The 23,192-nt window shown below is 48.0% G+C and overlaps 2 protein-coding genes across 2 annotated transcripts in view; both read right to left on the minus strand.

Moving 5' to 3' along the window:
- Window positions 1–1,102: 1,102 nt before the first annotated feature.
- On the minus strand, window positions 1,103–23,001 carry LOC122460548 (NACHT, LRR and PYD domains-containing protein 1-like). The gene is made up of 10 exons (XM_043516097.1): window positions 22,914–23,001; window positions 22,593–22,820; window positions 18,811–18,964; window positions 10,705–10,928; window positions 9,385–9,644; window positions 8,065–8,190; window positions 6,383–6,524; window positions 4,971–5,009; window positions 3,369–3,657; window positions 1,103–2,828 (listed from the first exon to the last, which is right to left on the minus strand). Exons 1-10 carry the CDS (start codon window positions 22,999–23,001, stop codon window positions 2,759–2,761), a joined length of 1,620 nt encoding a protein of 539 aa, XP_043372032.1. The 3' UTR covers window positions 1,103–2,758.
- LOC119856516 overlaps window positions 18,587–23,192 on the minus strand; it is a 56,934-nt gene continuing 52,328 nt past the window's right edge. The window contains exons 9-10 of the mRNA XM_043517286.1: window positions 22,593–22,820; window positions 18,587–18,964 (exon numbers count right to left, since the gene is read on the minus strand). The gene's annotated coding sequence lies outside the window, so the exon portion shown is untranslated. The remainder of the gene's footprint in view (window positions 18,965–22,592; window positions 22,821–23,192) is intronic.

Consider the following 23,192-nt stretch of genomic DNA (forward strand, 5'->3'; position numbering starts at 1 on the left):
CGGGCCATTAACTCACACCAGCCCCTGCTCAGCTGGGGTTGCCTCCTACCTGCAGGCAGGCTTGAGCCGATACAGTGAGCGACAGGAGGGAGAGGAGCCAGCGATGGGGGTGGCCCTTGGGGGGAAAAGGCAGACAAGGGCGGGGCCTTGGGGAAAGAGGCAGAGCAGGGGCAGGGAATTGGGGGGAAACGTGGGGCAAGGCCTCAGGGGGTCCAGTTTCCAGCATTTACAAAGCTGGCAACCTTAAATAGTTACCAAGAGACCAAAAGCAGCAAATGGGTAGGTGACCCAGCAAGAATGTATAAAGGGAGGCACAGGGGATGAGAGCCATCTTGTACCAGAGTCAGATGAAGCAGGCTGCTGCAGGGCGGTAGGCAGTGGGGTAAAAGACCCTGCCTTTCTGAGGGAATATAGATGCTCCCCAAGGGCTCCCAAGCGAAGGGTGAACTAGCGCCAGACATTGTGTCTTGGGATGGCTGACTGTTCTGTGTGGTCTGTGCTCTCTTGTGCCTTGCAGGATTAAATAGAATGAATACAGAGTGTATATGTGAGTGTGCACAAATGCACGTGCGTGTCTATGCACATATGCGCACTGACTGATTCACAATGGCTGTGTGCCCGAGGGAGTGAAGGGCAGACCAGAAGCTTCACATCTCTGGGTGCTGTTCCGGGACAGGGGGTGTTTGAGTAGGGGGCAGGCTGAAGGATCAGCGCTGCGTGAAGCAGGGCTGGGCAGCTGCAGAGCGGCTCTGATGTTCAGAAGGGGGGTGACAGGTAGCACGTCTGTGTCCTGAGGGCAGGGCGTAGGGCAATGGTTCTCAACCAGGGGTACACGTACCACGTACAAAGGGTATGCAGAGGTCTTCCAAGGGGTACATCAACTCATCCAGATATTTGCTTAGTTTTACAACAGGCTACATAAAAAGCACTAGCGCAGTCAGTACAAACTAAAATTTCATACGGACAATGTCTTGTTTACACTGCTCTATAGACTATACACTGAAATGTAAGTACAATATTTATGTTCCAATCAATTTATTTTAAAAATGAAAAAGTAAAAGCAATTTTTCAGTAATGGTGTGCTGTGACACTTTCGTATGTTTATGTCTCATTTTGTAAGTTTTTAAGTGAGGTATAACTTGGGGGTACACAAGACGAATCAGACTTTTGAAAGGGGTACAGTAGTCTGGAAAGGTTGAGAGCCACTGGCCTAGGGGGCCCGAGATTGGGGCAGTGGCAGAACTCCATTCAGGTCCCAAAAGTTTAATGCACCCCAGGGGATCGAGAGTACAGAGGCTTGGATCCCCCTCACAGCTGCCCTAGTGGGTGGCCAGGAAGGGGCATTCAATCTGAGACACACAACCCCCGGATCCCATGTGTCAGGTCACCCCAGGGACATTTCCAGTGCCCCTCCCACCCCGGGGCCACCTGGGTCCTCGTTAGCCCCAGGGGATGGGGCCGGGGCTTATTTGCATAGAGGAGGCTGCACGCATTAATCTCACTTGTAAAGTCTGTATTCCAGGCTACAAGACACTATGCAAGTTTTGCTTTATAACTTTGAAAATGTTTTCTCTGAACTTGTGAAATCAGGCACAGGAAGTGTCCCCCTGAACCCCCGTACCCACCACGCCCATCCAGGAGGGCTATCAGAATTTAGGTGGGCCCCTACAAGACAAAAGCTTTGTTAATTGCTCCATCCACTCATGGAGAAGTATGTGCAGAAGGCCCCCTCCCATCTGCTGTAAAACAGAAATAAAAACAGGTGGCATGAAGATTTTTTCATCTCTTTGATGTCTGAATTCTCAAAGGGCCAGAGAAACCAAACTGAAGCCAGAGATCCCCAGTGGCTACCTCATGGGTCTGCCCTGAAAGACACTTGGAATAGTCACTCACTACAACTCTGTCACTCTTAGGATTTAGATGGTAACTCATTGGTGTGTATATGTTTGCTTTCTTTAACCTGTAATTAGCTCTTACTTCTCTTTCCTAGTTAATAAAACTGTAGATAGCTTATTACAGGACTGGTTACAGGCGTTGTTTTTGGTGTAAGATCTAGGGTACCAATTGAGCTGGAGTAAAGGCCTAGTCTGTTGGGACTGAAAGCAACCAGAATATTGTCTGATCTTTGGTGTAAATGATCATTTATCACTAAGTCACGTTTGCCTGGGTGGCAAGACAGACTGGAGAGACTAAGGGGACTGTCTGGGACTCCATGGTAAGACTCTTATGGTGATCCAGGAGTTCACATTTGTTACTGGCTTGGTAAAATCTAATTCTAGAACACCAGTTTAAAGCATCTGGTTCACGGTCATGAGCCACTCCAGACAGGGACTTACTCTGTCTGGCTTCAGGCCTGCCGCTGCCTCAGTTTACTTTCTAATCTCTCCTAAAATAAGCCACCATCGCCGCTGTTTTCACAATGCTGCTCCCCTAATGTTCTTCATTACCAGAAAGTAAAAGTCCAAGCCTTCCAGCCCTCTTCCCCTGGATCAATTAGTTCTTTCAGTTTATAATGGTTAATACCGTGATCAGCAAAGGAATTCCTGCCTGGGAAATAGATTCCTGCTCCGGGGTCAGCCCAAGGAGCTGTGCTGTGGTGATATGCGACTTCTGCTTCCGCAGGGGCATGCTGTTGTAATTGGCCATTTGGTGCACGGAAAGGCTCATACTGAATCTCGCTAACGTTTCTTCAGATAAACAGAGAGACCTCGCTGCACCAGCTGTGATCAGTTCAGTTCTGTCGGGCGTGCGCTCGTCTTCAGATGGGCGATCCCAACTCCACTGCAGAAAAACGGCTGCATATGGAATCAGTGCCAGCTGGAATTCTCCTGCAGAACGTAACAGAGATTTAGGACTCCACTGGATGGAGCTGTTCTGTGCACTCAGCACATCTTGCTGCTCACTATGGCCCAGATCCACAAAAGTATTTAGGCTCCTAATTCCCATTGATTTCAACAGGAATTTGACATCCAATACCTTTGAGATGTGGGCCCATGTGACTCCTGTCTTATCAGATGATGGGGAGGGGAAGGAACCGCTCAGTGCACACACATTGTAAAGCTTTTGGCTTTGTGTGTGAATTATTTGTAACAATGGAAGAGGACTCCAGATCTGTCTAAGACAGGGGGGCTTTTGGAAAGAGAACGCTCTACTGAAAATGCCAACTATTGAGGAGAGAGACTGATCATTTTACTATAATGTCTGTTAGTTCTTGCAAAGGCCTCAGACCCTGGAGAGGTGAGCGTGGGAGAGGATAAAAACCCTTCCAAGAAAAGGCCACAGCCTGATGTGCTGAAATAGTCAGATCGAAGAGATGGAAATTGATGTCAAGAGGGAGTAAATGGAAGCTCCACCCAACCTTCACTCACCTGGTGTCCGTCTCAAGCTTTCCTGCCAGCTCATTCTGGTTGATTCCCTTTAGGGCTTGAATAGCCACCTCAACAGCCCCTTCCATCTTGTAGTACTGCACCAGCAGGTCACACACAGCCAGAGTGTCAGTCTCCTCCAGCATCCCATTGGGGATTCTCTTGTACCCCTCTGCTAGCTCCATATTGTTCAATCTGGACTTGAATCGTTTGACATTTTTGCTGTCCAGCTCATCCAAAGTCTCCTGCAGGGCATCTCTCAAGGTCTTAGCCATCTTGTCTTGGATGTTTCCTGAAAATGGAGTCGTGTCTGTTACTATGTCTCTACTTTTATGCTTTCCAGTGCCTGCCTTCCCTCCTCTCTCAGCCTCTGTGTCTCCACCTTCTCCCAGCTCCTCTTCCTCACCCCCTCTCCCTAGGATCAGAGGCTCAGAGGACAGAGAGCTAAGTGGGACAGTGAGAACTGGTGACATGAAGTCAACTGATTTCCTGGAGGCTGGCCACTGATGGATGGACAGGGACATACCAGCTCCCACCTTCCTCTTGCCCTGTAATCAATCCTCTACAACAGTGGTTGACAAGCTCTTCCTAAGGCCCCATGTACAATGTATTATGTGGCCCCATCAATTATTATTTTAACTAAAAAACAACTCCCCAGCTAGCCCTTATAGTTGTAAATAACATCTTTTAATGCAACCCTCACATACACAGATGCAGTGGAATCTGTCTAAGTTTACAGAGAAACTTAAAAAATAGGTCAGAGAGATGTGAAATGCCCCAGTTCAACTCAATAGTGTATTAATACTGGAACCATAAAGGGATAAATGTCAACAATGTTAACTACTTGACATTTTAGTAGCTGCAGCCAGTTAAATTATTCTTTCAAGGAGCACCTGACTGACTGGTTAACTGACATCTCAAATAGGAGAAGTGATACATTTCCCGGCATGACTTTTGTAAATGAATCGTCACTGATGCTAAAGTTCAAAGAACCTTTTGGGATAACAAACAATCAGTAAAAACCCCTCAGTGTTCATCTGAAAAACAGATATTTTACGGATCCTACAGAGAGAATGGGCATTAAACTCACCACTATTTCGTGAATATTTTCACTTTCTTGTGGTGTTAGACCAGCTAGTTCTTTAGTATCCAGAGTCATGTCCTAACAGAGAGATCTAGGGGATAGGGGAATGGTGTCCCCGAGGGAAGCTCTATTGCCATTTAAACTGATCAAACCCTAGAGAAATACACAGTAGAGGAGAATCCTACAATCCTAGCTTGGCACCAAAGGTGAAGAAGGTTGCTCAGGTCCCATCTAGCCTATCCTCACACTGGTCCACGGCAGGATGATCCCCCCACAGTTTATTCTCTGGGATTTAAAGATGATCTGGAGGAGACCTGATGGTTCTTCACCACTGGGCAGGGCCCTGGGGGACAGACCACAGGGGCAATCCTTACCTGGGCCCCTAAGTGGACAGGGAATTGATGGGACCTAGTGGGGCTTCTCCTGCCGAACCCCTGTGCTGCAGGCAGGAGGACCTGGGCCTCTGAGAGAACAACTGGGATTAGACACCAGGATCACAAGATCCATGAATTCCTACTGACCTGCTCGTGTTGGGGTGGAGCCAGGAAGCTTCACATCCCCTGGAAGAGAGAAGGAAAGAGGGAATCGGATACTGGGTTCATGCTGCTCATGAGAGATCCCACTCGATATCTGGTATCTGACTGGCTAAGCCACTCACATGGCAGTGCAGCTAATTACCATGTACTAACTCTGTATCTCTGTAGCTACTGCCCTGAGCAGTAATTTCCATGGATCTCTTCACCGTGAGGCTAAGAGGGGGGCTTATTAATTCACTCTTATGGCCTGATCCTGAGGAGGGCTAAGCACTCACCACTCCGAATGGGAGTTCAGAAGCTCAGCACCGACCAGCATCAGGCCATTTTACAGCACACACCATGCTGAGTTTGTGAATAGGGAGGGAAAGATGGTCTTGGAATGAAAGCACCAGACTCCTGGGTTCTTCTTCTAGCCATGTGAAGGAGTGTGGGCTGGTAGTTAGAGCAGGGGATTGACAGATTTAGACAGCAGTCATGTCCTTCTGATGAGTACCTTAATATAGCAGAGAGGGTTGAACAATGTTTGCATGTGCTAGGACTATGGAGGACCTGGGGTGGCCATAGTGGCTGAGAGAACTTGAGCCCCTTGATTCCTATGGACTGAGCAGGGAGAGATGAGTCAAGAGGAAAAGATGATGCACTTATGGATGCAATAGGCACAAAACAATGCTGAGAGATTCAGTTCTGCTCAGTGATAATTCTCAGGAGCGCAGGGTTCCTGTGCAAAGAGATATGGGTTTCATGCTGGTGAATGCAAGGTCAGCAGCTAATGCAGTTAATACCATCCTGAGCAATGAAAGATGAGGGCACAACAACCAATGCACTGTCCTAGTTGGGTGTAGGCTCCACCTATAGGCTGGATTCATTCTGGGTCTGATGTTGGGTTGGGAGTGAGGCTGGATGGATGGACATTACCCCGGGTCCGAGACCAGCCAGGGAGCAATGAGTTGGCTGGTGTGTCTGTGCTCCCTGCCCTCTTCTGGGTGGAATCACAACTTCCCAGCCACGTGTCACAGACACGATCCCTGATGGAGCTGCTCTAGCTGGAGCGGCAAGGGCTGAGTTTGGGAGCAAGAATTGGAGCATTCTCTCCCCCTCGGTTGTTGTGAGATTCACCATGGCCATGGTAGGCAGAATGACTGCAGCACAGTGTTGGGTGCCTCTGTTTGGGGACTAGAGTGATGTGATCTCAATGGGCATTTCCAGACCTGCTTCTCTGCTCTCCCTCACCCAGCCTAGCCCCAGTTCACATTCCCATGGGCTGTAGGAGGTGGCTGTGCACATGTGTCCTGCCTTATTGTGTGCACACGGCTGGCCCTAGCAACTACAAGCAGACGCTGGGAGAGGGCTTCCTGCACAATCCTCTCCCCTCTACCAGGATCTCTGGATGAACCTACCTGCTCTCACAGTTGTCTCCCAGATCTGTTGCTGCGTTTTCTTCTCCACCAGGCTGAGCTCCAATTTGCCCCCCAAGTCTTTGGTGTAGATTTCCATGTCTGGATCCAGGGGATGAACTGCCATATTGGAGAACTCCAACTCCTGCAGCAAAGAGAAGTCGTCCCCTTGGGGTGAGCCCACCTGAGCTGGCAGAACAGGAGTGGGCGATGCATGTGGATCCTCAATAATCCTCCCCAAATCCAGATGAATCCTTAATAATCCTCCCTCAGTTCTCAGAGCAGTAGAAGCCTCCTGCATTTGGCCTCCCAGTACCAGGATCACAGTAGCCGTCAATATAACTTTCATCCCTTTTGTCATCCAGGGCTCCCTGAGCACCGAGCCCCCTTGCACTGTATCAGGGCAGTAGGGTCAACACTGACTGTGAGGAGAGAGCACCCCCTACTGAGCCACCCTCTACATCCTGTGCCATAACCTCTGATTAAAGATACAGAATAGAAGGAAAAATAGTTGAAGTCTCTGAAATGTAAAGTAGTAAATAAGGATTTGATTGTCGCAACATCCCTTGTTCCCTTTCCTGTTCGCTACAGAGAGTTTTTAGAAGGAAAAACCACCTTGATGTCTCAGATGGTATCAAAGACAGTAATAACTGTGCTCTTTGGGGAAAAGTGAAGTTAGCTGAGAGGGGCTGGAATTGTCATAGTTACTGTTGTTGTTAAAGTCTGATCCTGTTTCCTGTAAGACATAACAAGACAAGCACACAGAAAAGGGGAGAGAAAAGAACAGCAAAGAAAGAAAATGTTTGTGTCTCTGATGCTGACTCTCACTGGCTACTTCACTGCTGGAGAAAGACAGGCCCAGCAAATTGTCTGATCAGCCTGTCCAAGACCTGGCAAACTCATACAAGAGTCCGGCTGTCTAGGGCATAAGCTATAAACTGCATCATTCTGGTCACAGGCTTACAGCAATGTTTCAAAATCTCCAGACTTGACTGGCTGAGCCAGACTTTCATTAGACAGATGGAAAAAGGAGAGAGCTAGGGACAGAAAAGAAATAAAGTAGGGAAGGGAAAGAAAACATGGGGGAGGGGAGAAGAGAGACAAAGTCTCACATCCCAGGTAGTACTCGAGATTCAGCTGAAGCTGGTGGAGGTGGCGATGTCATCTGGCTTCCTCTTCCTGGTCTGGTCTGGTCTGGACATCTTTCAGGATGGAGATGCAGAAGGTCTGGGTCCCAGGAGGCGGGACGAGTGGCAGCCAAAAGGTGGAGCTCACTCCTGTAGCCAAATTTCTCTCCCCAAATCTCTTTCTTTAAGGACCTCAAAAAGGAGTGAGGGGAACAGCCCATCCTCTCATAATTTTGTCCTCCAATTAGGCCTATCTGATACACCAAGTTTGGTTCATTGATTTCTAGTCCCACATTTTCTTGTTTACCAGGCATGATCTTAACACAGTCCTTGCATTAGATACAGAGGGCCTTTTTGTTTGGACTAATTCAGTCTGTCTCCCTTCTGTACCTTTTCCCATCAGTACTGATTGTTATGGGTTATTTTGATGCTTCATGAACTTACACTCACTTTTTACAGTTGAACTTGCAATAATGGTAAATTTGCAGACCCAGTTATCACAACAGACCTTAATGTTGTTAATCCTCCATGGAAGCAGAGAGTTTAAATTTTACATACCTTAGGTGTCACTTCTATTTTTGAGGGACTGGATACAAAAGAACAAGAGCCGAAGTATAGGGGCTTGCTTTTAGAAGGCTTGCGCACCCTTATTGACTGGTACTTCATTTCATTGTCCTCAATTGCCTGTGAAGTACAAGCACCGTTATTTCTTGGAAATCCAAAGAGAGATGGATGGGCCCAGAGGAGAAAGGGTCCAGATTCCTTTTTAAATTGCTACATTGCAGCCATCGGGGAGAACAGTCTTTGTGATCCCACGGGCAGTGGTATTACAAGAGCTGCAAGCAACGAGTAACCTTGAGGAACCTGCATCTTTAGTGTGATTTTGCTCCCAATAAGGAAAGTCAAATCTGCTCCCATCTGTTCAATTAGCCCATCTTCATTTCATGGCTGGATCTATATTAAATTAAGGGACTAAGAACTGACAGTAACCAGCTTTGTAACTTCCAGAGGACCTCCAACAAAGCCAGGTGAGACCAGACTGTATATAGAATCATAGATTAGGGTTGGAAGAGACCTCAGGAGGTCATCTAGTCCAATCCCCTGCCCAAAGCAGGACCAACCCCGACTAAATCATTCTAGCCAGGGCTTTGTCAAGACGGGCCTTAAAAACCTCTAAGGATGGAGGATATCCCCGATGGCTGTGCCATAAACAGCAGGGATGTGGAGTGGGGACAGCAGCAGGACTTATTTCACATAATGAGCATCTCAGGCCTTCTTTCTCCAAGAAGCAAAAAGAGGCCCAGACAGTCCTGAACCATTCCAAAGGCCTGGGACAGACAGTCTTGTCGGTCCTCACACGGGGCTTCAAAGAGGCGTGTGAGAAAGGCCTTTATGTACACATAGAGCAATGCACAGGAGCCAACCCTGGGGGAGGGGAGGGCTGCATGGGATGCACTCGCTCCTCTGTGTAGCTGCTTAACTGTCTAGCCACCTGGCTGTTTAGCCATACCCAGCTGCCTTCCTTCCCATATATAAACCCAGCCCAGAACTCCAGAGCTCTCTGTCTAAGCTGTCTTCCTTATCTGTGTGGCCCAGGTAGGCAGCATGCCCCATCCCAGTCAGACGGGATTGGGCACAACTCACTCAGATTCAACAGAAATCCTTTCTAACATTTCCGAGGTAGAATCACACTCTGGGGAGTGCATTTGGAGTCACTCGGCCCTCAGAAGCACACATCACTGCACTGGTTTGTGCAGTTATTTCACTATAGTGCAGGCTAGAGGATGTTGCAACTCACTCCTTCTTCCCAGCACAAGTGTAGCTTGTGGATCTGTACAGTGTTTATCTACAGTATATTATTATTGGATTCTCCTTTACCTGTGCTAGTGAGAGATCACTGGGTATCAAGTAGAGGTGGAGGGTTATGTCTGCAGCCCTGCTGGACCGATAAAGCAGCACCAGGGTATGTATTGGAGGAAATAGCTTAGAATAGATCTGTTTCCAAAGCAGTCCAATTGGAGAGAAGCTGGGGTTCTCCAGCACGGCGTGGAACGGCCTCACCCATGTTGGACTTTCCAGGGTCATCCCCCAATCAGCAAAATGGGCCACTTGAAGCTGAGAAATGTCAACCTCTGCTGCTGTCGAAGGACAACAAAGAACATGAGTTTTTACCTGTCTTGTTCCCCTAGCTGTCTAATGGCTGGATCAGGGCTTGAGAGTCAGGACTCTGTTCCCTGCTCTGGAGGAAATGTCCATTGTAGACAGCTCACTGCTCATTTGCTCTCCCCAATGTGAGATCAGCATTTTGAAACCAATGTTTCTGGCTTCCTGTCCCAAAAGATCAAATGACCTTTGCCCAATTTCCTACTGAACCCATGGCTCTGGAATAATCTTTGTCATGGCTCTGCTCCTACATTCTTTCTATACACTGGTGACCAAAATTGGACACAGTACTCCAGCTGAGGCCTAACCTGTGCCGAGTAGAGCGGTATTATCACCTCCTGTGACTTGCATACTATACTTCTGTTAATGGAACCTAAAATTGCATTTGCTTTTTTTGCAAGAGCATCGCATTGCTGACTTATGTTGAGATTGTGACCCACCACAACTCCCAGATCCTTCTCAGCAGTGCTGCTGCCAAGACAGTTATCCCCATTTTGTATTTGTGCATTTAGTTTTTCTTCCCTAAGTGTAGAACCTTACGTTTAGAAGGGTGTTGATAAGTTGGACAGAGTTCAGAGAAGGGCCACGAGTATGACTGAACAATTAGAAAACATGCCTTATAGTGAGACTCAAGGTGCTCAATCTATTTTGCTTAACAAAGAACTGACTTGATCATAGTTTATAAGAACCTCCATAAGGAACAAATATGTAGTAATGGGCTCTTCAGTCTAGCAGAGAAAGTCTAACAGTGACAGTAATTAACCATTGGAACAACTTACCAAGCTTTGTGGTGGATTATCCATTACTGGCAATTTTTAAATCAAGATTGGATGTTTTTCTAAAAGATAGGCAGTACGTTTGGGGAACTTTTCTGGCCTGTGCTATGGAGGAAGTCAGACTAGATTATCACAATGGTCCCTTCTGGCCTTGGAATCTATTAATCTAAATTCCTTTAAAAACCTGGCTCATGGAAATCTCCTGTGTGGCTGAAAGGAGCTATAGAATGCCATTTGTAGCAGTATTTTACTACCGTACCTGCGAGGCACAGGAAGTGTGGGAGGTGAACGGCTGCCATGGCCCTAGCTGGTTCTACCCTGATGTTGAACAAAGGGCTGGACACCATCCATTGCTGCTTCTCAGATGTGCTCAGACGCCGATCCCAGGAGTCGTATCCATATTGGATGGTCACGGCTGCTATCACCTCAAACCCCAGTTCAGTTTCAGAGCAACGGAACGAGCCTGCCCTTGGGAGGTGAACTCTGCATAGCATGGGGAGAAAACGGTTAAACAGCACTGGCTGGAACCATCTCTTTTCCAACTGACCCCAGGTGCCCTCACATTTATCTCCTTAACTCTGGCTCCAGCTCAGCCCTGTGCTTCGATATCAGGATTACTCTATATACAACAACAAAAGCTGGGTGATAATGAGAACACTTGGACCTTCTCAGACTCCATCCCTGTTAGAAGTTAAGGAGAGTCAGGCTAACTGGAAGACTGAAAGCTAGTCGCTGGTCCAGCACTCCATTAATCACTTAAGCATTAATCAGTTCCCCCAGGAAAGACCTGATGGAGGAGTGGAGTACTTCATTACCTACTCAGACTGGAAGCTGATAAGCTAAGAACATAAGAATGGCCATATTGGGTCAGACCAATGTATAATATTGGTAACACAGATCAGTTACACAGATCTAAACTTGAAGTGACTCCAAACAGATTAACCAAGAGTTCCAGTCCAGTGTGCTACCCACTAGGCAACATTACCTCCCACTTTGCTCAGATCTTTCCTTGAAAACAGGGGTTTGAAACTGGACGGCAGTAGATGAAAATTTCATTGTACTATTATTTTTCCATCACTGCAGCATCCTGTACTGGCCTATGGCAAGGCAGAGTGCCCTGCCCAGGAAGAGCTCTCATCCTGTAATCCTAAAAGACGATAGAAAGATTTCCATGCACGTGCATGAACTGGAGTTCTTTGAAGTTGATTCTGCACATTCCCACTCATGGAATATGCCAACGGTACAGCTCTGAGGGTGGACAGCAGTGCCCTTTCGAGCGCCCTCCTGCCCTATTCTTGCCCTGCCTGTACGTGCTGAGGGTTTGGCTAGGAAAGGGGGCCTGACGCTCCAGTCACCTTGGTTTCTTCCACCACCTCCTCAAGTCCAAAGTTGTAACTAGGACCCTAAGGAAGTGGGGAAGGTGGACAGGGAGTAGGAATGTGCAGAGTCCATCTCTGAGAACTCCAGCTCCAGGTGAATAACTTTAATTTCTTCTTTGAGTGGCCTCAGCACGTTCCCTCTCATGGGACAGTTTGATAAGCAGCACTCCTGTCTCTGGATGGTGGGATGCGGAGTCCTAGTTAAACAGTGATAGTAATATGGCCTTACCAATTTGACTCCAATCTGGATACCAGATCAGGGCAGTGGTGCTCCATGAAGGTGTGAACAGAGCTCCAGGTGGCTGTTCTACAGATCTCTAAAGTTGAGACATGTCTAAGGTAGGCCATGGAAGCCGCCTTTGCTCTGGTGGTCTCTTGGAAGAGGGACAGAGCCATGTAGGAGCGTGTAATGCGTGTAACTTCACCTCCCCTGACTGAGGGTGAAGGCTAGGAAAATGTACTGGCAAGTGAATGCAATATTTGAGATAGAATTCTGTTACCACTGTGAGGAGGAGTTTAGGGTGAGGAGGAAGAGCCCCTTTATCTTGTGGAAGACTATAAATGGTGGGTCATCCATAAGAGCTTGTAACTCTCCCCTTCCAGTAGATAGAATGGCCACAATGAAGACTGTCTTAACTCACCTCCCAAAGTCTCAAAGGGCAGTTTCATGAGCTAAGTACGAGAAGGAGGTCCCATGTTGGTACAGATTCTTTGACTGAAGGGTAGACATTCATTAGTCTTTTCAGGAATCTATTTACAGAGTCACGACTAAATACAATCTCATTGTCAATTAACACATGATACACTTTCACATGGATAAGAAAAGCTGCAAGATGCACTCTCGTGGATAAGAAAAGCCTTAACCATCTCAAATGAAGTGGGTACTCCAATGCAGGTTGAACAGGAGCTGAAATTGGGTTTATGATATTATTAGGAGCTCAGAGAACCTTTTCCACTTAAGGTCATAACACCTGCAGGTTGGCTGTTTCTTGGAGTTTAAGAAAGTGTCTTGAACTTTTTTTGAACAGATCAGACTCCTATGGTCCATGCTGCCAAGAGAAGATATGGTGGGTCTGGGTGTCAAATCCAATCATTCTTATGGGTCAATAAATATGTGGTTGCTAGGACAGACACACTAAGCCCTTGTGATATCTTTAGGAGGTCTGAAAATCATTATTGTCTCACCCATACTGTAAGGGGAGGGTTGGCGGCGGGAGGGGTACTGAACTGAATGGAGCGGCCTTTGGACAATCTCCAGAATCCATCTGTCCATAGTGATGGCACTCCAGGTGTTGAAGAAGTGAGAAAGATGGTTTCTGAAGGTGTGTGTTTGGGGTTGGAGGAGGCAGGCAAGTGAGTGATTGGATAGAAATTGCTCAGAGGTTTTCAAGGATCTCGTCAAATCTGAGGCCAAAGACTTAGTGCATAAGTAGATGATGAAACTAATTTCCCTTCAGGATGGGGCTTATAAGTCCTCCCTTCTCTGCTGAAGATGAGCAAGGGGTTTCTGCTGATATTGTTTCTTTTTCACTAAATAAGACAAAGACAACTGTTATTGCTGCCTGTGATACCTGAACATTGGCACATCAAACCTCCTCCTCAATGACTTAGAGATCTCAGGCAATTTAGCTGTAGACACAGTGTACTTTATCTTTTCTAGAAGTTCATCAGTTCCAGCACTGAATAATCCATGCCTCTCAAATTGAAGGTCTTACACCCTGGTTCTGTTTTCGGGAGGAAGACCAGAAGAGTGAAGTAAAGATTTATATCTTAGTGTAATTGCTGAAACTGCCACACTGGAAGCTGTATCTCAGAAGTCAAACAAGCCTTTAAGTCATGTTTTGCCACTGGCTGACCTTCCAAAATGGATGTTCTGGCCAGTTTCGTCTGCTTTTCTGGCAGAGACTTTGCAAATAGACTAATCATCTCCCATAGGTGGCATTGATATCTAGACATTACTGCCTGGTAGTTGTACACTCTAATGCTCAATGTAGCAGAGGAGAAAACTTTCCTGCTCAGGGTATCTAATTTTTTGCCCTTTCTATCAGAAGGGGTAGAATGGAATTTACCTCTGTTTGTTCTCTCAACAGCAGCAGCCACTACCAATGAGTTTGGAGCAGGGTAAGTATGAAAATCCCTCAAGGGGAAGTTGATAGTTTGTTAGCTTTCTTAGAATTGCTTGCCCAGGGGGGATTCAACCTGATATTGTTGTTCTTGTTTTCTGGTTGCAAACCCTGTAGGACTAGAATAATCCTTTCTGAGGGTGATTCCAAAGTATCAAATGCTAGATGTGTTGGAACGCTAGGGCTGAAGCCATTCCATTACCCGCTCCTTCCTACCAATTCATAGAATTGCAGTGCATCTTCTGAAGGAGAAGAAGCCAAAAAAAACATACACACATTATTGCACAGTGAATTTGAACATCTGGCTCCATATCTGGCTCTTAGAGCTCTATAGCCCCTCAGGTTCTTCCTCAGACAGGAAATCTGGGACCAGCAAGAGAGCCTGTCCTGGAAGAAGGAATGGAGACATCAAGGCAGATCCAGTGCTTGAGACTTCCCTTGACCCCTTTGGAGAGAAGGTCCTCTATGTGGCTGTCCAACTCCAGTCTTTCTGTAGTTATGATGATATCTAGGTGAAGGCCAATATGGCCATCTGGCCCATGGAATTACCTCCAGTAGCCTCTCTCAAATGCCCCACTGAGGAAGAGTAATTCCCTCGGTCTATACATTTGGAACCAAGAGTCTCTATAGTGCTCTCTAGAGATCTATTCCTCAGGAGAGGAAGGAGAAGGCAGAGTGTCAGATGGATCCTGGCCTGATCCTGGCCTGATCTAGATTGTGGATCAGAGTACAGATCTGAAGTGCTCTGTATGGAAGACACTACTGGCTTTGGTACCTTAAGGGCTGAGAATGGCAAGGCATATCTCTTGGGGCAGCCAGTAAGGGTCCTCTGGGAAGCTTCCTGTGTTTCTCGGGAAGCCTTCACCTGTAAGGGAGTGGACTTATTGACAGGTTTCAGAGTAGCAGCCGTGTTAGTCTGTATTCGCAAAAAGAAAAGGAGTACTTGTGGCACCTTAGAGACTAACAAATTTATTTGAGCATAAGCTTTCGTGAGCTGTAGCTCACAAAAGCTTATGCTCAAATAAATTTATTAGTCTCTAAGGTGCCACAGTACTCCTTTTCTTTTTGACTTAGTGACAGTTTGCAGCCTCTTCTTTTCTGGAGGATGGGAGCAGAGGGAAAGGAAAAGAAGAAATTGGCCCAGCTGCCTTTTGTTTCTTTCCTTTGCCTTTCTGCCATAAGGGCATTGTGTCCTTTGCTGCCTGAAGGGCTTTCTGATCTCATTGGGGATCTGAGTGGTCAGCCTGAACCACTATAGTAATCGTGGATCTGGTAGGAACCAATGAATCCAAGGCAGCCTCAGGTGTCTTATCTGGTATTGCCAAGGGAACCAGAAGGCTCATTTCTTTAGGATTAAGGTCCTTATTATGCGTTTTGTCCTCAATATGGCCCCTTGACTTTGCTCTGGGTTCTGAAGACTGAGACTGAGGTCTCAGAACTGATCCAGTTGAATCTATGAAGTGCCATCTCGCAGCTGATAGGGCCACATGCCTGCTGATATTCCTGTGTCCAGAGCCAGTGGTGCTGGAACCAAAGAGGTACATTCCTGGGGCCTGGCTCTATTAGAAGAGGACAACACCTGCAAAGTCCTGCTCTGCTGGTCGGTTGCATCTGATGGTCACAGATCCTTTAGAACCAGGTGTTAGAGGGCTTTCCCTTCACCCTCTCCCCTATCTATCTACACACACACACACACACACACACACACAGAGAGAACATGAAAAAATGGGGGTTCCCATACCAACTCTTCAACGAGACCAATCGATTAAGGTGGGCTATTATCAGCAGGAGAAAAAAAAACCTTTTGTAGTTGTATTCAGAATGGCCCATTTCAAACAGTTGACAACTGTTTGACAACTGTTCAAACTGCTGACAACTGTTTGAAATGGGCCATCCTGATTATCACTACAAAAGGTTTTTTGCTTCTGCTGATAATAGCCCACCTTAAATTGATTGGTCTTGTTGAAGAGTTGATACGGCACCCCCCATTTTTTCATGTTCTGTGTGTGTGTGTGTGTGTGTGTGTGTGTGTGTATAGATACACATACATATCTTCCTACTGTTTTTTCTACTGCATGCATCTGATGAAGTGGGCTGTAGTCCAAGAAAGCTTATGCTGAAATAAATTTGTTAGTCTCTAAGGTGCCACTAGTATTCCTCGTTCTTTTTGCCGATACAGACTAACATGGCTACCACTCTGAAACCTGTCACATATTAGCAAGGATCCCTTTGTTCACACATATTAGTAAGAATGTAAAAAATCAAACAGGCAAGCAAGCCCCAAAATTCTATCTCAGGCAAAAATACAGGCCTGAATCCTACATTGGCACTAACACGCCTAACACCAGGATTTGAAGTTGGGCTCCAGTAGAGGAGACCAGTATTTTAGTCAGGACTTTACTAGGTAATTTAGCTCTCAAGGGGGTCAGGGCTGAAGCCGGCCTCTCCGTACTCACGGATCCTTTGTGCTCAGAACTGGAGGGCTTAAATCTACCTAAACCGAGTAGATAACTAGCTAGCCGGAAGGTGATGGGAACAGACCATTCTGACCAAGGTGGGTTGGATTGACCCAGTGATGTTCTTGGCCTGTCTGGTACCAGTAGGAAGAAACAGAGGCAGCTGGGGCACCACACACCTCTGTTATAGTCTTATCGTGAGAAGATGCAGGAACAGTGAGGGGAGATGGAACGGGGTGCGAAAGCACCCCAGTGGCCACTGCTAGCTAGGAGTTGGTTCCACTGTGAGAGCTGCCGCATCAGCACAACCTGTGAGTGGGAATGTGCAGAGGCCACTTGCAGAAGAATGTGTGTCAGCTGGTCCAGGTGAACCCTAGGGAATCAGGAGTGGGGGCCCCACTGGGCCAGCCACTGAACATAAAGGACATAAGAGCTGCCAGACTGGGTCAGACCATGGTCCATCCTGCCCAGTGTCCTGTCTCTCACAGTGACCTGTGCCAGACCTTCAGTGGGAGTGTACAGAACAGGGCAATTATGGACTTATTACCCATCTTCCACTATTGGCCTCTGGTAGTCAGAGGTTTAGGGTCACTCCAAGCATAGGGTTCTGTCCCTGACCATTTTGACTAATAGCAATTGATGGACCTATCTTCTGTGAACTTAAGAACATAAGGACGGCCATACTGGGTCAGACCAAAGGTCCATCTAGCCCAGTATTCTGTCTTCCGACAGTGGCCAATGCCAGGGGCCCCACAGGGAATGAACAGAACGGGAATCATCAATGGCCATGGAATGGCATTCATGGTAATCATCAGGGGTTTCAAATATACAAAGCAGGCTGGGTATTTGACACCACTGGGATAGAGAGACTGAGAAGTTATCTAATGGGATACTGACACTTTACATTGACACATTCTTGCCTTGCAAGGAGCATGGGAGAGATTCAGGGACATGGTGAGAGGGCAGAGTTAAGGGTGTCTGGGGTAATGGCATTTCCGGAGACAACATTAGTTTCTGATCACACAGATGCTATCACCAACGTACTGGAATGAGTCAGCAAGGGTTCTAGTAGGGTTGGTCACAATGGGAAGCTTTCAGGGATGATCAGGCAGCAGCGAGGGGACCAGGCCACCCACTATAGGACAATGGGAGGTTTTAGGAACACAGTTATTTTGCAGACAAACCTGCTTTGTCTGTGTGTGGTTAACAAAGGGTTAATGGAGCCATGCAACAACTTAACCACAACTCTGACCCAAGTGTTAGCAGATGGACCTTGCTCTGGCTTCCAGTAGCCCTGATTAGCAGGGAGGAAGGGATGGAGCGCTAGAGGCAGAGAAAGAGTGACAGACAGCATCAGTCTCATGGAGCTGAAGAGCTCTTGGAGCACGGGTAATAAAAGGGGACATGACAACCCCAATGGCCATGGACCCTGCCAGCTTCACTCATCCCCAAGAGCTGCCCCTCCCACCACCCTGTGCGGGAGATCCCTCCCTCATGGGACCCCAAGTCCTTTCTCTCCCCTCACCTGCCAGACTTTATAAAAGGAGAGCTGTGAGAGTCAGGGAGAGGGGGCAGAGAGGGACAACTATCGACACTCCCACTGCACACTCTGCTGTAGAGGGTCCCAGGGTGGCAGAGGGAAGCCCTCTCCCCATTTCCTCCCCATCCCCAACCCCTGTCCCAGTTTTTCACTATCAAACTGTGATCACCCAGCAATGAGGGCAGGAGGTCGGGGTGGGAGGAGCAGGAAGTACCTGCAGCCCCATCACTTACTGTGCTCACCAATCACTGCTGCTCTCTAGTGTAGTTTCTCCACACCGCCCCACCCCACACCCCTTTGGAGTTAGATCTGGGCCCAGAGAAAAACCCACATGTAAGAGCCCTTCACCCCAGAGCTGAGAGAGTTTTGAGAGCTGATGTGACTGGTACAAACAGCTCCTCTGTGAGATAAAGCAAATCAGAGCCCCAGGGCCCCATCACTTGTGTCTGCATCACTCCCCCAGCGATGACAGGGAGGGGCTTGCAGCTGATGGGATAACAAAACCCCGGCCTGTCGGGGTGAGGGATGCCCAGCTCTGGATTGTGCAGCTGCAGCTAGTTTTGCCTGGAATGGACCCAACAGCACCAAATATTGAAATAATCTCCCCACGCTCCACACACCTGCACATTGTACAGTATTGAGGGGGCTGCTTGAACACACATGTCCCAGCCCCAATACCACAGTGATGGGTGAGGGATGAGCTAGTGGCCTCTTTGGGATGAGCACTGGGTACCGCCCCTTCAAAGCACAGAGGGAGCATGTTTTCTTGGTGTCATGTATTTACTCTGTGACTTTCCAATGAAAGCAGCTCTGTTAGCTGCTGTCCATGTCGGGCAGAAGGAGCCCAGGGACTCCACATTATCATACAGCCTCCACATTATCTCTGGGTTCATTGTTTTAGTTCTGATGTTCTGGTATTGCTTCCTGTTCAGCACCTTCCCATGGAGAAAATTCAGGACTTTGTTGACTTGGGAGACACGCTGGATCAGCTGTTCTCGGTGCCGGTCAACAAAACATTTCCCTGGGTAGAAGGACAGCACCAAAAAAAAAAAAGAGTCAGTTACTGATTTTATCATTTATTTAGTTTGATTTATACACACTACAATAAAAACTCCCTAGCCCATCCTGCAGGAGCCTGTACATCCACACCTGACCTCCATGCCATTACACTTGGGCTACTCCAGACCTCTGCAATGAGTCCCAAAGGGATGGGGCCTTGAGAGGGAATGCCCTGCCAGCCACCCTCTCTCTTGTAGCAAAGCCACCCTCTCTCCAGCACTGGCAGTTCTGCTGACCATAATAGCAGCAGTGTGCCACAAGGAGAGAGGTGCACAGAGGGTAGTCCAAAGGCATTTAGGGCTTTATAGGTCAAAACCAAGTTCAATGTAGAGACCCACAGGCAGCCAGTGCAGGTTGTAGGGTGTAGGTTTGCTCACAAAATGGCCCCTACTTAGCAAGCGGGCTGTCAGATTCTGCACCAGATGCAGGCCCTGAATAGCTCTAATGCAGAGGGGACAGAGGCAGGGATGACAGTGGCAAGTTCTGTGTCCAGAAGGAGGAGCTGAAGCCTCCCGGCCGTCTAGATGGAAAAAGCCAACCTGGCTGCTGCTGCTCCCTGGCCTCCTAGTAACAGCCGGGATTCAAACTAGACCCCGAGATGGTGAACCCAACCAACGAAAGGTGGGTGCACACCTTCAGTCAAAGGGGCAGGAATCACCCCCACCATCTCTTCCTGTTGCTTCTCCCAATCAGACCACATCACCTCAGTCTCAGTTGGTTTGAGTCTCACCCAACTGGCTCTCTGCACTATAAGCAGGACACGACATAATCACCACAAAGGAGCCCTCCCGTCCCCCCACCCGCAATGGACAGGGTTTTTGAAGGCAGTTCTACTGCACAACTGTGAAGTGATGTGCCCTCGCTCCAGTGGAGAAGAGACAAAAGAGCCATCTGGGCCTGTTGGACACTAATAAGGTGCACTGTAAGGCTTGTTCTGCCTGACTGGGGGAGCTTAAAAAGGGAAAACCTGCCACAGGAAGAGGTGATGAACAGGAGGAGAGCTGCTCCCCCACAGAGACTGCTAACAGAGACAGGTCAGCCGAGAGGGAGACCTCACCGCTCTCGAAGCTGCACAGACTGATTGTGAAGCATGATAGCCCAAGAGGAGGGGCTGGAGATGGACCCCACTAAAGACAGTAGACCTGCGGCTAGACCACGTCCAAAAGGCTGAATCCAGAAAGCCTGTCCCTCAGGCAGTCTATCTTTGCCTTTCTTTGTCTTCACTCGGATTCCCCTCTCTCATAAGGGAGGACCTTTCATTTGTCTGTTTGTTCTACTCGGAGAACCCCTCATGTGCTAGGAACTAGGGGGAAGGACATTGTAAATGACTGGAAGCAGGGTTTGGAGGGGATGCAAGGGAGCCACGCCACACCACACCACACCACATGGGTGCTGAGGAGCCAAACCCCACAAGTGAGAACACAGAGCCCCTCAGAGAAGAACCTTAATTTCTTTCATCCCTTTTATAAAGAGGAATCTCAAAATGCTTTATAGACTGTAGAGATGGAGATTGCTCATCCTGTACTGAAATACGGCTACCTGTGGGGTGAGGTGCAGCAGCTGAAGAACAGTTACACAGCAACAACTGGTTGACCAGAGACCAGTCAGATGCCATGACGGGCAGATAGCAACCTAGGGCCCAGAGCAGCACTTGTCTGTGGCTGATCTGCCCACCTTCATTCCTGTGAACTCCAGAAACACACAGCTAAGCCCTTCCCCACTTTTGCTGTCCAGCTCTTTTCCCTCCTGTGACTCTGACAATGCATTCACCATGGCAATTAAGCTCTCAGCTCATAGACCCCAGGCTATGACTGTTTCCTGGTGAACAGAGCCATTCATTTCATTTCCTGGGCCCACAGCCCCTGTCCAGCTAACACAACAGCAGATCCCAGCACCTGTCTAATGGGATGATCCAGGAGGAATATTGGAAGGGGTAGGGCAAGGTGGGGTAGTTTTAGGAAAGAAGGTTTAGAGAGAGAGAGGCTGCTAGGATGAGGGTGGGTCCAGCAATGGCTGGAGGTTTTAGAAGCTGTGTCATTCTGCAAATCCATGGTCACTAGTGCCGTTAACCAAGGGTTAATTCTACTGGGCCATTAATAACTCATTCACAGCTCCTTCCCTGGTACCAAAGGGGGAATCTGTAAACCTTGTTCAGTCCAGATACCACAGTGATGGGCAAGGGATAAACTCCCAGAGAGATGCGAACAAAATCATGGAGCAGGTCCTTAAGGAATCCGTTTTGAAGCACTTGGAGGAGAGGAAGGTGATCGGGAACAGTCAACATGGGTTTACCAAGGACAAATCCTGCCTGAACAACCTGATTGCCTTCTATGATGAGATAACTGGCTCTGTGGATATGGGGAAAGTGGTGGACATGATATGTCTTGACTTTAGCAAAGCTTTTGATACACAGTCTTCTTGCCAGCAAATTAAAGATGTATGGATTGGATGAATGAACTATAAGGTGGATAGAAAGCTGCTGGATTGTCGGGCTCAACGGGTAATGATAAACGGCTCGATGTCTAGTTGGCGGCTGGTATCAAGACGAGTGCTCCAGGTATTGGTCCTGGGGCCAGTTTTGTTCAACGTCTTTATTAATGATCTGGATGATGGGATGGATTGCACCCTCAGCAAGTTCGCAGATGACACTAAGCTAGGGGGAGAGGTAGATACGCTGGAGGATAGGGATAGGGTCCAGAGTGACCTAGACAAATTGGAGGATTGGACCAAAAGAAATCTGATGAGATTCAACAAGGATAAATGCAGAGTCCTGCACTTAGGACAGAAGAATCCCATGCACCGCTACAGGCTGGGGACCGAGTGGCTAAGCAGCAGTTCTGAAGAAGAGGACCTGGGGATTACAGTGGACAAGAAGCTGGATATGAGTTAACAGTCTGCCCTTGTTGCCAAGAAGGCCAATGGCATATTGGACTGTATTAGTAGGAGCATTGCCAGCAGATCAAGGGAAGTGATTATTCCCCTCTATTTGGCTCTAGTGAGGCCACAACAGGAGTATGGTGTCCAATTTTGGTCCCCCCCCCACTACAGAAAGGATGTGGACAAATTGGAGAGAGTCCAGTGGATGGCAACAAAAATGATTAGGGGGCTGGGGCAAATGACTTATGAGGAGAGGCTGAGGAAACAGGACTTATTTAGTCTGCAGAAGAGAAGAGTGAGGGGGGATTTGATAGCAGCCTTCAACTACCTGAAGGGGGGCTCCGAAGAGGATGGAGCTAGACTGTTCTCAGTGATAGCAGATGACAGAACAAAGAACAATGGTCTCAAGTTGCAGTGCGGGAGGTCTAGGTTAGATATTAGGAAACATTATTTCACTAGGAGGGTGGTGAAGCACTGGAATGGGTTCCCTAGGGAGTTGTTGGACTCTCCATCCTTAGAGGTTTTTAAGGTCAGGCTTGACAAAAGTCCTGGCTGGGATGATTTAGTTGGTGTTGGTCCTGCTTTGAGCAGGGGGTTGGACTAGATGACCTCCTCAGGTCTCTTCCAACCCTAATCTTCTCCGATTCTATGAGGTAGCACTCCCAATGGGATGGGCTTGGGAAACTTCAATTTAGTTTGCAGCAGTTACTTACCTTCCAATTCCTCAACAAGAGCTCGGTTTGTCTTCTTCAGTGCCTGGTAGAGCCGGTTCTTTTGCCATGTGTTCCAGCTCGGCACTATCTTGTACAGCTTCCACATCTTCAGTGGGTCAGTTACAATGCTCCGGCATTGCTCAGTGCTCAGCATTTTCCTGCACACAGCTTCCACATTGGAGACTCGCTGGATCAGCTGCTCTCGGTGCCAGTCGACAAAGTGCCCCTCTGAATAAAGGAACACATAAAAACAAAAACAAAACATAAAACAGTTCTGTGAATTACTGATCCCATTGTAGGTTGTTCCCTGGGGTTGTTTACTCAGAGCCTTGAGCAGGGTCTGGAGCAAAGCTGCACTGCCCCCAGGAGGATGGATTGAGTCCTCCAGGGTCACAGCCCCTCCCGCCATTCCCCAGCACACAGGGGGACATGCCCAGCTGAGTAATCCCTTTGGTCCCCATCTGCTTCCCCACTACACCTACCCAGTTCCATGGGCCGGGGGGCAGAGCCAGAGCCTCACCTCCTCCCTGTTCTTTGCCAGTGCTATGGGGTGGATTGTTCCCCAGAGTCACATGGAGGGAGTAGCCCCCTTTGCTCTTC

Source organism: Dermochelys coriacea, chromosome 6, assembly GCF_009764565.3.
Source record: "Dermochelys coriacea isolate rDerCor1 chromosome 6, rDerCor1.pri.v4, whole genome shotgun sequence".
Classification (NCBI taxonomy): Eukaryota; Metazoa; Chordata; order Testudines; family Dermochelyidae; genus Dermochelys; species Dermochelys coriacea.

Coding starts and splice junctions, on each gene's coding strand:
- LOC122460548 (XM_043516097.1), bottom strand. CDS start 23,001: ATGGCGGGAGGGGCTGTGACCCTGGAGGACTCAATCCATCCTCCTGGG. Junction 10,929..18,810: donor CCAGAGATAATGTGGAGGCT/GTATGATAATGT, acceptor CATGCTATGCAG/AGTTCACCTCCCAAGGGCAG. Junction 5,010..6,382: donor GGAGACAACTGTGAGAGCAG/GTAGGTTCATCC, acceptor TCTCTCTTCCAG/GGGATGTGAAGCTTCCTGGC.